The 16,869-nt window shown below is 28.8% G+C and overlaps 1 protein-coding gene across 1 annotated transcript in view; it reads right to left on the bottom strand.

Annotated features, from left to right (window-relative positions):
* LOC132745505 (NADPH oxidase 5-like) overlaps window positions 1-16,668 on the bottom strand; it is a 44,593-nt gene extending 27,925 nt beyond the window's left edge. Inside the window, exons 1-3 of the mRNA XM_060734456.1 lie at window positions 16,502-16,668; window positions 7,866-8,292; window positions 3,774-3,911 (exon numbers count right to left, since the gene is read on the bottom strand). Coding sequence (XP_060590439.1) covers window positions 3,774-3,911; window positions 7,866-8,159 — 432 coding nt within the window. The 5' untranslated portion in view covers window positions 8,160-8,292; window positions 16,502-16,668. The remainder of the gene's footprint in view (window positions 1-3,773; window positions 3,912-7,865; window positions 8,293-16,501) is intronic.
* Between the last annotated feature and the right edge of the window lie 201 nt (window positions 16,669-16,869).

The following is a 16,869-nucleotide window of genomic DNA, read 5'->3' as shown; positions in this document are numbered from 1 at the left end:
AGAAAAATAAAGAAAAAACAAAAAATAAGGGCATTGAAAAAAAAAAAACAGAGAGAAAAAAAAAAAAAAAAAAAAAAAAAAGAAGAAAAAAAAAAAAAAAAAATGAAAAGAAAAATAAAAAACAAAAAGAACCTAGTAATAAAAAAAAAAAGAAAAAAAAAGAAAGCATAAAAAAAAGAAGATTGGAAAAATAGAAAATAAAAACAAAAAAAAAAAAAAAAAACAAAAAAATAAAAAATATAAACATAAAAAAATTATAAAGACTAAAATAAGAATCTAAAAATATAAAAAGAGAAACAACAAGAGTGAATAAAAAAAAAAGAAAAATAACAAATATAAAAATAACAATCAAGAAAAAAAAAATAAAAAAAAAAAAAATAAAGAAAACAAAACAAAGAAAAAAAAAAAAAAATAAAAGAGAAAACAAAAAAAAAAAAGAAAAAAAAACAAAACGAAAAAATAAAAAAAAAAAAACAGGCAAAACACAAAAAAAAAAAATACAAACAAAAATAGACAAAACACCACAACAAAAACAAAAGAAAATAAGAAACCAAAGTAAAACAACAAAAAAAAAAGAAAACAAAAAACCTATCATAAAAGAAAACAAATAAAAATAAAAAAAGAAAAAAGATAAACAATACTGAAACATAATAAAAAAAAAAAAGAAAAAGAAAAACTATAAAAAAAAAAAATACAAAAAATACAAACGGGGGTTTAATCAAGAGTAAAGAAGGGAAAAAAGAAGAAAGCACACAAATCAATAGGTAAGAGAACAAACAAAGAAAAACAATAGAGAAAGGAAACCAGCCATAAAAGGGGGAAAAGACAAGGAACCAAGAAACCGAGAGAGAAAAACCAAGGAAATCAAGAAATGAAGGAAAATAAAGCAGGAAAACACCCCGAAAAGAGGATGACAAAGAAAACGCCCGAGCACAAGTAAAATCAAAGAATAAAAACAAACACCCAGAAAAAAACGAAAATCGGGAAAGAATGGATACGAAGAGATAAGGAAAATAAAGCAGGAGAGAAGAAACCCAAAAAGCTGTAATAAAGAAAAATACAAGAAATGAAATAAGAAAAAAACCGAACAAAATCGTAAATTAAAAAAACAAAAAAAGAAGAAAAAAAAACCAAATAAAAACAAAACAAAATATAGAATAAAAAAAATAAACAGAATAAAAAAAAAAAGAAAAAAAACAACAAATCAAATAAAAAAAAAATTTTAAAAAAAAAAACAAATAATAAAAACAAAATAATAAGCAAAAAAAAAAAAAAAACCCACAAAAAAACAAAAAAAAAAACACAAGACAAGAAATACAACAAAAAAAAAAGAGAAACACAAAAAAAAGAAGGAAAAATAAGAAACAAACAAAATAAAATAAAAACAAAAAATGAAATAAAAAACGAAAGAAAACAAAAAACAAAAAAACATTAAAAAAAAACACAGAGAAAGAAACAAAGATGAAAAATAAAAAAACAAAAAGAACAGAAAACAGAAACAAAACAACTACACTAAGAAAAAAATAAGAAAATAAAAAAAAAAAAACAAAAAACAAATAAGAAAATAACTATTCAAAAACAGGAATAAGATAAAACTGAAACCCACAAAATAAAAAAATTCGCAGGGATTGATAGATTAACAAGTAGACAAAAGAAATAACACCAAAAACAAAAATAATAAGAAAACCAACAAAAAATTCAAAAAACAAAAGATAAATACAGAAAAAAAAAATAGACAATGTTATAAAAAAATTGTAAAAAAAGGTAATAAAAAGTGCAAAAACAACAAAGCAAATCAAAAACAAATAAAAATGAAAAAAAAAAAACAGAATAAATAAAAAAAAAAAAATTCAGCAGAGTAAAAAAAAAAAACAAATAAACAACTAAGAAAAATAGAGATAAAAACGTGTAAAAAAAATATTGAAGAAAGAGAAGTAATAAAAGAAAAAAAAAATAAGAGAAAAATACCAAAGCAGATAGAAAAAGAAAAAGTGACCAAAAGAGATAAAAATAAAAGAAAAACGAAGATAAAAAAAAAAAAAAAAAAAAACGATGAAACCACGACCAAAGAAATAAAAGTAAACAAAAAAAAAAACAAAGATAAGAAAAACAATAGAAAAAAGATAACAACCAAGAAAATAACACTATGAATAAGAAATCAAAAAAACCAAACTAACGCAACACAAAAAGATAAATGTTACCGAAGAGTGAACAGAAAAAAAAAAACCGTAACAGAAATGTACAATAAACTCCAAGATAACAAAAACAAAAAAAATGGACTGATACCAAGAAAACAACATAATCAAAGAGATATAAAAGAGGAAAAACCAAACAAAAAAACACAAAAGATTGATCTAATAAGTTGTAAATTAAGAAGATAAAAACAAAGAAATCAGAAAGTAGAAAAAAAAAAAATGAAACCGAAAAAGTACAAGATGACACAACAATAAAAAAAACAACAAAAACAAAAAAAAAAAGAAAAAGAAAACAAAAAAGACAAAAACATAAAAATCAGTAAAACACAGCAAAAACATGAGTCCAAAAAAATCAAAAAAAAAAAATAATGGAAAGAAACAATAAAAAACTACAGATAAAAGAAGAAAAGAAACAACACATAAAAAAGCAAAACAACCAACACAACAAATAAAAACAAACAAAGGATCAGAACCAAACAGTAGAGCAAAAAAACAAAAAAAGGTAACAATAGAAAACTAAAAAAAAAACAAAGAGAATACAAAAAATCGAAAAATAAATACATCGAATAAACAGAACAGAAAAAAACAATGCTAAGACTTGCAAAAAGAAAAAAAGTAAACAAAACCAAAAACAATAGAAAAAAAAAAACAATAAAAAAGACAGAAAAGAAATAAACCAAACAACAGAAACAGACAAAACACCTCCAAAAAAGCTACGACCAAAAAAAACAAAACATATGAGAAAAAAAAAATAAAAATAAGTATAAGCTACGAAATAAACCAAAAACAGAAATGCAAGCAAGACAATAAAAAGACCCAACAAAAACAAAACAAATAACCACCAGGAAGAAGTGAAAAAAGAAAAAAAACATGTTCTGCAAACAGTCCTTATAGACAAAAAAAAAAAAAACCGCAATTAACAAAAAAATAGTGAAAACAACAAAAAGATTAAACCAGCGAATATAAAATAAAACAGAAAAAAACCGAACCACAAAAGAGAAAAGAAAAAATGCAAATAGAGTTAAGATAACGAATAAAGAAAAATCAAAATAAAAGCAAAAAAGAACATAACGCACAAAAAAAAACATGAAACAACAAAACAGTAAAAAAAAAAAAGAAGTAAAACACGAAATGATATAAAACTATACAAAATAAAATAAAAAAAAAGAAAAAAGGACAAGAAAAGAAAAAAAAAAAAAAATAATAAAAAAACAACCGAATAAAATTGTAAACCCAAAAGAGAAGAAAAAGAAACAAAAAACTAACAAAAAAGAAAAAAGTAAGGAATGAAAAAGAGTAACTCAAACAACACTGGCCGTAAAAAAATCGAAAAAAAGTCAACAAAAAAATAGGACAAGAATAAGCAACAAAATTATAAAATATTAAATAAAAGTATTTCCTGTAACATATATATTCTAATTTCAATTTAAGTGTGGTATGCAACCTCAATTACAACATACAGGATCTTTAAATTAAGGAGTACATGTATATAAGTGAATACAGTAAATCAGTTACCCTTAAACCAAACCGTTAATAAGTTGAGTTCAAACATTTAAGTATTTAAATCTTACAAAGTACCTTTTTAATCTCGCCCTCGTCTTGGATGTTTATTTTCACATCTTCAGTGCTACTTTGTACAGTGTTTTCGTAATCGCCTTTTCCGTCTATGGATACATTGTATGTATTTCTTTTCGCATTGTTGTTACTTTGATCAAACTGGTTGATAGAAAAAAGATGTTGACACATAACTATAATAAGGTAAGACGCTTCATTTTGCGATGTTTTGAATATTTAGCAAAATTGTTCGATACAAATAGCGACCACATCTCACTTTGACCTTGTCAAGATAACTGACTATGAGTACATGAATTGGATGTTATGCCCCGGATCGGCGATCGATGTATATTCTATATGAAAACGGGTTCATTTCCATAATAATTGAAAATTGTGTATGATATTTGCCTTTGGAAAATGCTTAGTACCTACGTCTAAAACGTACTCACTTAAATATACACGTATCATAAAAAAAATTGTACAATGAAAGAAAAAATAGACGTATTTATTTGTAGGCACAACTTTTATAATATTCTCCTCAATATATTTTTGTTAATATATAGATTTTATGACCTGTTGTATGACCAAATATAAACCACTGTCACCTTATATGACCTGAATTTTTAAATGAGTGTTATGCTGTGTAACACCGCACTTTGGGGTCAAACGCACTTTGGGGTCGAACCCAAAAGTGCGTTACGCACTTTGGGGTCGGACCCCATAGTGCGTTACGTGCACTTGGGTTGCGCAACTTTGACGGCGCCATAAATGCCGTTAAAAACAGGTACATAGTATGCATTTTTTCAACAATCAGGCAAACGACCGCACTTTGGGGTCAAGAGAAAATTTATGTTCATTATGTTTTAAATAGATATAGTGTAGTGCAAAGCCAATGGTAAAGCAAAAATCAAGGTATTAAATAGACACAAAACATGTGCCATGAATCAATAGGGTCTTGATTAGTAAGTGGAAGAACTTTCACAAAATAAATCACCAAAAAAAGAATTTGTATCAATGGCAGCACGACCTCCTAGATTCACGCTATTTTCCATCATGAAGAATTTGTGGAAAATTATTTGAATGTATAATATTGTGGAATAAAGCGCAAAAGGAAGCAATTTGCACATTATCAATGGCAACTTATAACTTACGTAAATTACGCAAAAGTTTGTGCAAAATATGCAATAAATAGCCCTTAATGCGTTAGTAAGCGCAGTAGGAAATATAGTTTGTAAATATTGAAAACTCGGGGTTGGGGGGGGGTGAGTCATTGAACCGCACATAACAATGTATAATATTACTATGAATCTTTTGAATTCATTTTACATTATCCATAATCGTAGTAACGTATTTCTGCAAGTTTGATTTTATTGAAATATTGTTTGACTCATTCTGGAGGCATGCAGCTTTAAGCTTAAAATATGTTTTTCTAAAATTTTCCATTTATTTTAAAAGAATGTACACCTTTCATTAACTCCATTGTTTTTAGCTAAATGCATCATTTTCCCGTTTGTTATTTACACATTTTACAGAAATATGATAGTCTTAGCATAGACAAAGGTATAAATTCAACTATTTAAGTAGTCGCACATTAAGAGCGAGCTTCAGAATAATGTAAAATTTTCACTGGGGGTATAGAGGGGATTGTGGGGTATCGATCTCCCCGAGGTTTAAAATGACATTTTAAAGGCCCATTATGCTTTTATTTGTTTTTGTTCAGCTTTTTTATTTTGATGTTCTTTTATATTATCAAAAAAATACACATTGGCCAATAACCTGAACCATCTTTTTCATCTGTTGCTTTTTGACAATGATGAGTACAGTACTGTTATAGTGATAAGTAGTTTACATGTTTTATATGGAAGTCAAATACTACATTGTTTTGACTACTTTTATGACAAATAATTTCACAATTTATCGCTACTTTATTCAGGTAACAAGCATCTTATATTTCTGATACCATTATTTTAACATTTATAAAATTCATCTTTCTAAAGAAGTATGTAAGATTTCCCATTAAAAAAGCATCTGGCGAACGGTTGTTACGGAGGGGAAAAAAATATTAACTGCATTTTATTTCATTCCTTACATATAAATGGAGCTCAACATGGCACCAAAAGTTATCAAGTAAATGACTGACAGAACGGGATATTTTTCGCAGCATCTTTAAACTTTAGGAATACACGATTTCTGTACTAAAATATTTTGAACGGTGGCAAAAAAGTGACATTTGCAACTCTTTTTTTTGTTTTTGATACTTTTTTTTTTTTTTTCGTACATATTTTGTTTTTGTTTTTTTTTTTTGTTTGTCATACATTTTTATTTTAGTTTTGAATACATACTTTTTTTTAGTTTTGCATACATATTCTTTTTAAGTTTTTCATACATATTCTTTTTAATATTTTATTTTAGTTTTGCATACATATTTTATTTGAGTTTTTGGTACATATTTTATTTTTGTTTTGTTTTTTACTTTTTTTCGTACATAATTTTACATGACGCCATTTGCAAAGTAGAGGTTTGGATAATTACGCCATTTGTAAAACACCATTTACAAACACTTCGCCATCTGTAAATTACAGTACCCCCATTTGCAAACGCCATTTGCAAATACCAACATTTTAATTTTTGGAGTTATCAAAAAGATAATAACACTTTTTAGTATATATATATATATATATATTATATATATATATATATATATATATATATATATATATATATATATACAGAGACATAGATAGTATCTATGTCTCTGATATATACATGTACATGTATATACATGTATTTATATATATATTTTTTTTTTCTAAATCAGTGGAATATAAGGACCTCTTTAGATCTTTTATTGTGCATTATTGAAATACACCAGTCATTTGTAACCACCTCCCTTGCCCCGGGGGAGTGCGGGTTAAAAAAAGAATCGTGTGATGTCTGCGCTGTTCCGGGGGTATAAGGCAGGAATGTTATTATCTGAATATCCCCCGCAGGGCGAAGATTTTACAATGGTCGGCTTGGTTTAAAGTCAATGCCCCTCCCCCTGCTATACTCAGGGGGTGGGGTTGAGTGGTGCATATTCATTCACCAATCAACAGCCCTTTCCAAATAGACACTAATATAATAATTTTAAAAAAATACACTAATTATATAAAATACATATGATTTAAAAAATGGGCCGAAAAAGGTCGGCCGAAACCAGACTTGCGCGGCCAAAAACGACTGGGCCGATTCCAAAAAATGGGCCGAAATGTGACCAAACTACTAGCTGTGCTAGTTTTATACTCGACTATGGGTTGTTATGAGATGTGAAGGCTGTTTTGATTGGCTAAAATATGTACGAAAAAACAAAATAAAAATGTACGAAAAACTTTAATAAAATATGAATGCAAAGCTCAAAAAAAAAAAAATATGAATGCAAAACTGAAAAAAATATGTATGCAAAACTTAAATAAAAATATGTATGCAAAACTTAGATAAAAATAAATGCAAATGTCACTTTTATGCCACCGTAATTTTGTTATATGTACAAATTATTATTATTATTGGATATTTTAAGTGGTAAAATTGATGAAACTTTTATCACTTAAGCATCATCAAAGTATTGACCGCCATCTTGAACTCCACCTCAAATATTTCAATGTCGAAGATCGAAAATAAGTTAGTTCTCAGTATTTAAGCAGAATTCAGATTACACCTTTAGACTTCTGGAACCCAAAGTGCGTTGATATGTAGCATATTAACGCACTTTGGGGTCAATTTCTCGATTTTGACCCCAAAGTGCGTTTGACCCCAAAGTGCGGTGCGAAGTTTAACGCACTTTGGGGTCGGACCCCAAAGTGCGTTTGACCCCAAAGTGCGGTGTTACAATGCTGCATAACAACAGTTTATACCCAACAATATAACCGGTAAAAATCCTTAAAAACGAATAAGTGCAATACAACATGATGCCTTTCTACGAATATTTGACAAAAAATAAAAGGAACGATGAAAGATACTTCTAAAATGTATGCTAGCTGTGCATTAAGGTTTTAAATTAACATTACGAATGACCAATGAAAATAAAGGTTACATACGTGTAGTATTATTAAGGAATCTTAAAGTAGTAAAAAATAGTACCTCGCTTTCATGTAAGCCAGTGTATTTATGTTCAGGTATAAATATCCGTGTGTCTTTTGTATCTATGATTTCGCTATCCCTTTGACTCCTTTTCAAAATATCTGAAACTGTTTCTTTCACTTCGTGATCATGTTCACCATCTATAACTAATGTTACATTTCCCTTTGCGGTCTCGTCATCATCTCTCCCGCCAAATCGTGTAATTTGAATATCTGGTTCCTCTTTGCTTTGCGTGTCAACTTCGTTCATGTCAAAACCCGGGTTCAACTCGCCGTTACCGAGTGCTTCGGACATTTTCGAAGCTTTATTTGTATGTAAAGATTCTGCTCTGTATACTTGAGATACTTGAGATGAACTTTCAATGTGAGAAGATTTTAATTGGTTGAAATTTACATCACGTGACTGACTTTGCTGTTCCTGTGTTAGCCTAAAAGCAAAAATAAAAATAAGATAAGAAACCGAATAGGCTCATACTTTAAATAAAACTTAAAACGACCTTTAAAATAATTGATTCTTAAAGCACCATGCGTCCAGAGTCGTGCTAATTTTCATGAAAATTTCGAAAATGTATTTAAAAGTTAAATATTGTAAAGTGAACAATCAAAGTAACAAGCTGCACAAACAATCCAAATAAAGTACCAAAAATGGTGTCAAAATATGCAAAAGAAATAGGCCTGACTGCGTTAATAACGCAGTAGACATGTGACATAAATAATGCAAAAGCAGTCACGAATCGCATAAATTATTTTTTGAATCTTGATTTTTTTACTGTCCATATGTTTCTCAAGTTTAATTTTCTTGAAATATTTTGACTCATCTGGAGGTATGCAACTTTAAAGGAGGAGTTAAATATGCATTCTTTTTGAACAGCATTAAACGTGTTGCTGAAATTTTACCATAAAAGACAACAGAAAGTGACAAACAATCTTAAAACGGAGTCTCCATTTAAAATGTACCACGCTGAATATCTTACAAGTAGACTGTGGCACCGTTATATGCCGCTAAATGCCACGTTATTGTCCCTAAATATCGCAACCACCGCTAAATGTCACAACTGCCGCTAAATGTCACAACTGCCGCTAAATGCCACGTTATTGTCCCTAAATATCGCAACCGCCGCTAAATGTCACAACTGCCGCTAAATGTCACAACTGCCGCTAAACATCGCAGGCCTCTCTCTAAATGTCTGAGAATATTTTTCCGTTAAATGTCACACCATTTTCCTTCATCGTTAAATGTCAAAAATTTAGCAATACGTATTATGTCAGTTATGTAAGTGATCTGCGGACAAGCTTTCTTTCAGTAAGGAAAGTATTTGCTGTGATGTACGAAAAAATTGGTTGTAAATAAAGTGATATAAGTCGGTTTAATAATTTGACGACCATGATTTATGGCAAAGAGCCCCTTGGTGATAAAACACATTTGTATACGTTTCTATAATACATCAGCTTGAGATGGGTCTAACTCGCCGAGACGTTTATTCTATAAAAATTCAATTAAAATCCAATCTCAGATCAGAAAGTTTATATTTTGTGTCAGCCTGTCACCTACAAGCAGAGTTGCCTGTGTTTATTATCACTGTCGTTGCTTGGTGTCTGCACCGTTGTCGACATTGTAAAAATAAAATAATTCGTTAATATAAAGACGATGAAAAAAAAATGTTGTAAATTCAAAATGTTCCAATAAATTATATATGATCTTTTAAAAATATCATAGTAGCCAACTCAAAAGGACGCAAACTGTTAACCCGCTTGGTTTGCTTACTATTGTTATATATAAATTATTTCAATATATATCTATGAAAATTAGCCACCTTATTAACAACAATAAGGAAAGTGCATATTTTCAGTCTGTCCTTTATATAAAGGGCGGACAACTCTTTGTCCCTTTCTCGTATGAGAAAAGGAATCCTGTTAAGCGTGTATGTGGTCGCACGGTCATTTTCCTTACAACTTGTCCTCGAAGCATGTGGTTGCATGGTCAAAAATGGCGATGTTTTCATTTGTTTTGTTGCAAAATCTTAAAATTTTAAGAAAACTGCTTAACTCGTTATAAGGAGTTTAAAATGCCTTACATATAGACTTAAAGATATTTTAAGGAGTTAATAAACAGAATCTATGGACATTCAAAGTGTCGAATTTGCAAAGCCTAAATATAAAATAAAAACCAAATTTCTACTTTGTAACTTCTATAAAAGTTTAATACAAAAAAAAAAAATATTCTCTTTAGTTTTTTAAATTTTCTCTTAAGACATGCAAAGTTTTTTAGTTTTACTGGTGGGAAGACCTCTGGTGCCTTTCCGTGCATTATTTCGGGCACAAAAGGGCACCTGAGTAGGACCACTGGCGTTCTACAGCTAGCTGGATAGTTTCCTCACATAATACACTCAAAATTCCCTGTCGTGACTCGAACCCACAGCAGTTAGGTGTGAGTGGTTTGAAGCCAACGACTTTAGGCACTCGCCCAGGCATGATCCCAGAGTAGTTTTAGTTTAAGTACAATCATGCAGCTATTAACCTAGCAGTATATTAGAATAACGGTTCAGATAAAATTTTCCAAAAATGATAATTTCAAAATAAATAACAAAATGAGCGTGTATTATATATAAAATATGTTTTTTACTTTACTTACTTTTCATGATACAGTCTTTCATGTTGTGATAATCCAATAGCCTTTAAAAAAAATCCTTAAGATAAAAAGAGTATTTAAGCCACAAGTAAAGAATTTAGTTCATGATATGAACTAAAAATAAAAATTAAAAAATCCTGATCTTGTGCACATGTCAATATATTTTCAAAAGATTTACTTATATAATGGACTATTTTAGCCAGTTGCGTGGGTGGAATTTACTTTTTTCATTAAAAGATTTCCAATTAAACAATAATCGGGGCGTCACGGTCCGTTCTATTTTTAGTGCAAGCTTAAGTTTTTAACACCCGATTAAAGATATTGATAACACGGTACGGAAACAAATCGCCTTAACCCTTTACTTCATATAGACGTGTTTTGACGGCTTTTCGACCCCCCCCTTTTTGAGGTCTCAGACAGTGAAAAATTACCCTATTTAAGCCAAAAACACTGTTTTTCGTTTGGGAATTGGTGCTAAAAAATATAAATATAAAATTTAAAAACAACTTCTAAAAAGGTTTTTATACAAATAAGTATTTTTATTCTCCGAAGGGTTTTAAACTTTGGTTTAGACATGCAAAGTCCTTTTTACTTTTTAAATATCAAAACGTCACAGGAACGTTATAAAGCGACTTTTCAACACAGTATAGGACATATAGCGACTTTCCATCTTCACCAGTGAGAACCCCTCGTGATCCAAGCATTATTTAAGGCAAGAACGGGCACCTGTGTAGAATCACTGACGTTCTTAAAGCTAGCTGGATGGTTTCCTCACATAAAATACTCAAAAGTCCCTTTCGTGACTCGAACCCACAACAGTAAGGGGTAAATGGTTTTAAAGTCAATGACCTTAGGCTTTCGCCCAAGCATCACCTCAGAGGAGTTAATTTAATAAGAACAATCACCTAGTAGTACGGTGTTCCGTTTGGACAATCCTGACTTTTTATTTAGACTGTACCTGCGATGCACGATGGTACGATGATGAAAGCGCGATTGCACGATGGTAAAAATGTGAAGGCACGATGGTGAAAACGCGATAGTAAGATGGTGAAAGCGCGATGGTACGATTTTCACCATCGTACCGTACAGACTAAATAAAAAGTCACGATTGTCCACACAGAACACCGTATAGTAGTGTATTAGAATCAGATCAAATTTGCAAAAGAATAATTTTAAAAGAAATAACAAAATGAACGTGTATTATATGTAAAATATTTTTTACTTTACTTACTTTCTATGATAAAATCTTTCATAGTGTGATAATCCAATAGCCTTTAAAAAAATCCTTAAGTTAAAAAGAGGAAAACCCACAAGCATAAAATTTAGCGTCACGATGTGAACTAAAAATAAAAATCAAAAAAAAATCTTGCTCTTGTCACACGTAAAAAATATTTTCAAAAGATTTACGTTTAGAGTAAGATTTACAGTTTTAACAGTTGTGTCAGCAAATGCAGCATGTATGTAATTATTTACCTGTCACTTATATTACGGACTATTTTAGCCAGTTGAGCGGTTGAATTTTACTTTGTTAGCGTCTTTCTATGAAAAGATTTTCAATTAAACAATAATCGGGGCGTCACGCTCCGGTTCTATTTTTAGCGCGAGCTTAAGATTTTAACACCCGATTAAAGTTATCGATAACACGGTACGGAAACAAATCGCCTTAAGAAATACTCTCTATCGTGACAATTAAATTGAATAATAAACAATTTAGTAATTAGTACTTGAATTCCAAAAATGTGTGACATACATGTAAGTGTCAATGCCGTTGGTGACTCTATTAAGATTTTGGCATGATAAAAGATCCCTGATTTAAATTAAGAGTCGGAATTCGACACGTTAGTTATCGTTATTATTATTATTATTATTATTATTATTATTATTATTATTATTATTATTATTATTATTATTAACATTATTATTATTATTAACATTATTATTATTTATCATTATCAATTAATAATTATTATTTATTTATTTATTATTATTATTATTATTATTAACATTATTATTATTTATCATTATCAATTATTAATTATTATTTATTTATTATTATTATTATTATTATTATTATTATTATTATTATTATTATTATTATTATTATTATTATTATTATTAACATTATTATTATTTATCATTATCAATTATTAATTATTATTTATTTATTTATTATAATTATTATTATTATTACTATTATTATTATTATTATTATTATTATCATCACCATCATGACCATCATCATCATTATCATCATCATCATTATTTTTTTTATTATTATTTTTGTTATTGTTATTATTACTATTATTGTTATTGTTGTTGTTATTATTATTATTATTATATATTATTTATTATTATTATTATTATTATTATAAGAATTATTATTATTATTATTATTATTATTATTATTATTATTATTATTATTATTATTATTATTATTAGATCTATTATTATTATTATTATTATTATTATTATTATTATTATTATTATTATTATTATTATTATTATTATTATTATTATATTATTATTATTATTACTATTATCATCATCATCATCATCATCACCATCATCATTATTTTTTATTATTATTAGTTTTGTTATTGTTATTATTACTATTATTGTTATTGTTGTTGTTGTTATTATTATTATTATTATTATTATTATTACTATCATTGTTATTATTATTATTATTTATTTATTTTCATTATTATAATAATTATTATTATTATAATTATTATTATTATTATTATTATTATTTCATACATAGCAAGATATATTTTTAAACATGTAATGCATAACTTTATCACGGTTTGAAATAAATATTTACAATTCCGGTTTTATGACGGTATTTGTTATTTCATTTACATATGTTACATTTGTTATGAATTGAGTTTTTTATTCTTTTTATTGACAGGGTAATTACCAATGCTCTTAAAATTGAAGTCCTTTCACTTTGCTATTAATTAGCTTTTATGTTTTTCGTTGTTGTTGTTTCTGCGTATATTTTACCTGGGATTTAAAATGCTTCTTATTACGAAATTATCGTATATCACAGATTTTACATGCACATGTATACATATGTCAACAATATTGGATGTCAATCATTTGTAAATAATGTATATACATGCATGTACATGTATAAGTGTATAAGTAAGTAAGTTATATATGATAGTGACATGTGTAAACAGATTTTACAAATCAAATGATATAAAATATTAAATACACCCGGCCCAATGGGCTTTTAAGACACCTTCAATAACCACTAAATAAAGTCATAAGTGATCATATCACCAGGCTCATTTGTAGTTAGCGTAGTTATGAAGTGGTGGATGTACTATGATTGACCTTAAAGCAGCACGCCTCCAGATTCATGTTAATTTTCATGAAAAATTTTGAAATGCATTTAATAGTACAATATTGTGAGGTGAACAAATAAAGTAATAAACATATTGCAATCGGCACTTACAACCAATGAAAATTACCCAAAAGTCGTCAACATATTCACAAACAGCTAGTAACGCAGTAGAAATATAGTAACAAAATACTGCAGTCAGTCTTAAACCGCATATAACATATAAAATATAACTTGGATCCCGAATGTTTTTACCTTTCTTTAAATTTTAGTACATGTTTCCTTGAAATATTTTGACTCATCGTGAGGCGTGCAGCTTTAATGCTCATCATTCGTTAATATATGTGTATACATATGTGCAAGTTACCGGTCACGTGGTCATTGTACAATATGTCTTATTATATATATGTATAAGTCAAGGTTGAAAGTATAAATGGAGTGCTTTAAATTATAAACTTGTTTTTGAAATGGTAAAAAAATATTATGATAAAATGTTGAACAGTGAATAAGAATAAAGTATAATTTAGTAATGGAGTTTGCATAATGTTCAACCAGTATGGAATGTGAAGGGTGTATATTACACTTAGTTATTTGTATAATATTTACGTTTGTATACTATCAAACTTGTGCAATAACGCTCTTTTTTTTACTTTTCAAAGTCTTGTTTTTTTCAAAATGAATTTTTAAAGCAGCATGCCTCCAGATTTTAGACAATAGTTATTTTATGAAAATATGATTAAGTGTTTAGAAATAAATATTGCAAACGTTAACAAAACTAATTATATTAAGTAACTTTAGGCCCACATTGCAACATGAATGTTATAAAATATGTTAAGATAAGAAAAAAATACCGTAATTCCATTTTCAACAAGGCTGGCTATGAAAATAGTACTTTTTAATTATATAAAGTACATTTTATTCTTTTTCAGAACCTTCTATACATTTATATAAAATTTTATTCAGACAAATCCTTAATTTCTGTATAATTGTTTATCCTTTTATTTCTATTTTTAGGACTTTCAAATTATATAAAGTACATTTTATTCATTTCCAGAACCTTGTATACATTTGTATAAAATTTGATTTAAACAGATCGTTAATTTCTGTACTTTTCTTTATATATATTTTTACTATTATTTTTAAGCGATGTAGGGGACTGAACTTGTAAGGGGGAGGGAGGGTGGAGGGGGGGTTGGAGCTCTGCAGCTCCCTGGTTAGTTTAAATGAGTACGAAAAAATATTATAAAATTCAGCTTAATCAACTACTTAAGACACTAATATTTTAAGTTAGAAAAGAAAACGAAGTCGCAATTTATTCATCGACAAATAGATCTTGGAAGTGTAAAAATTTAAACAAACACTTCGTACATAGCTCAAGTTGTGAAGTACTCTTTTCAAGTCTTTAAACAAAGTTTGTTTTTCTTTGATGAGACGTGCTTCAAAATCGTATACAATTACTTGAAGTATAAATACGTAAAACACTATCTTTTAGGAACAAACACGCACGAGATTACTATAATTTCACATCAAATATGTTTTGGAGTGTAATCATATACAAAATAAACGTAACTGTGCGTAAAATTAATTCATATTATTATAATTAATATACAGACTACGTACAGCTATATACATATCTTGGATTATTGGCTATAGGAAAAAAGTACATCCCGAATAATTGGCTATAGGAAAAGGCTTGTCCTTAAAGGGACCGAGGTCTTTGTATTATGGTGAATAGCATATCGTTACAAAACTGTTAAAACCCTACTTAGAATTACAGCATTATATTCCTTAACTTACAACATTTTTATTCTCTAAACGCACAGTATCATATACGTTAAATGATAAAACAACTATTTTAACAATTGACCGTAATATCACGAGAACACCCTAATATTACTGTGTGAAAAGATATTAACAATATTTCATAAGATATATCTTTAACTCGTACAAAAAACGAATTTCAGTTTTACTCTGGTTGTTTCTATTCTTTTAGAAATTTTGGCATATTTTCGTTTGGTTTTGAGTAAGATTTCATTTTTCACGAATTTGGACCTCAGTTGAGCCCCTATGATTTCATCGTGTTACTTTTATACATTTTTTTCTTACAAACTGAAAATGCCGTTTTCAGTTGACAAAATTTATGAAATTAAACGAATACATATGAGCCGTGCCAAGACAAAACAAATGGGTTTGCAACCAGCACGGATCCAGAACAGACTGCGCATCCATTGATCGCTATCCGATTCTTTACTTGCAATAGCGTTTTGTAAGCGAACAGCATGGATCCTAATCAGACTGAGCGGATGCACAGGCCGGTCTGGATCCCTGCTGGTCGCAAACGCACTATGTTGGTTTTGTCGTGACGTGGCTCAATTATGCTTATAAAAGAATAGGCAAGTCTAAATATAAAATATTTTACATCTATACGGCCTGATACACACATCTATACGGCCTGATGCCCATATCTATATGAGGCTGATACTGTGTGTCAAACCGGAACTTACCCTCAATTTAAGAAACCTCGAAGATAAGGTTAGTCTAATACTAATGAATGAACCAAGGTAAAGGTACAGAATGCACAAATATGTTGTTTGCTGTACTTTGAAAATATTTTTTTTTTTAAGTTAATAAGAATATCACTCTGCTTAACAAGCTTTACCTTTCTCTTTGTTCCAAATCACTTAAGAACTCATCTAAAGAAGATGCCTTCAGAAGCCGCCTATCTAGGTAATATGCATCAGCCAAAACTGGGTCGCTTGCTCGCGGCAGGTATCGTCTCACGTGAAAACCGTTCCTTTTCAACGGCCCTGATGCGCATGCGATTCGGTTGTTGTCGTTCAGCCAATAATTCGGGCCGAATTGTGTGACGTCATGAAATATATTTGATGACGTATAAAAATCACTGACAGAACCGGAAATGACGGGTTCCTCACCTTCAAGGTTGATATTAACCAGAAAAGGTCCTGATATTGGACGATTAACGTTGATTGAAACTTCAGTCCCTGAAAATGGAAAACAAGAAAGAAT

The sequence above is a fragment of the Ruditapes philippinarum genome, unplaced genomic scaffold, assembly GCF_026571515.1.
Source record: "Ruditapes philippinarum isolate M1 unplaced genomic scaffold, ASM2657151v2 ctg7853_1_1_1_1, whole genome shotgun sequence".
In the NCBI taxonomy this organism is placed as follows: domain Eukaryota; kingdom Metazoa; phylum Mollusca; class Bivalvia; order Venerida; family Veneridae; genus Ruditapes; species Ruditapes philippinarum.
The sequence above is the reverse complement of the archived record's forward strand: the minus strand, read 5'-3'. Positions and strand labels throughout refer to the sequence as shown.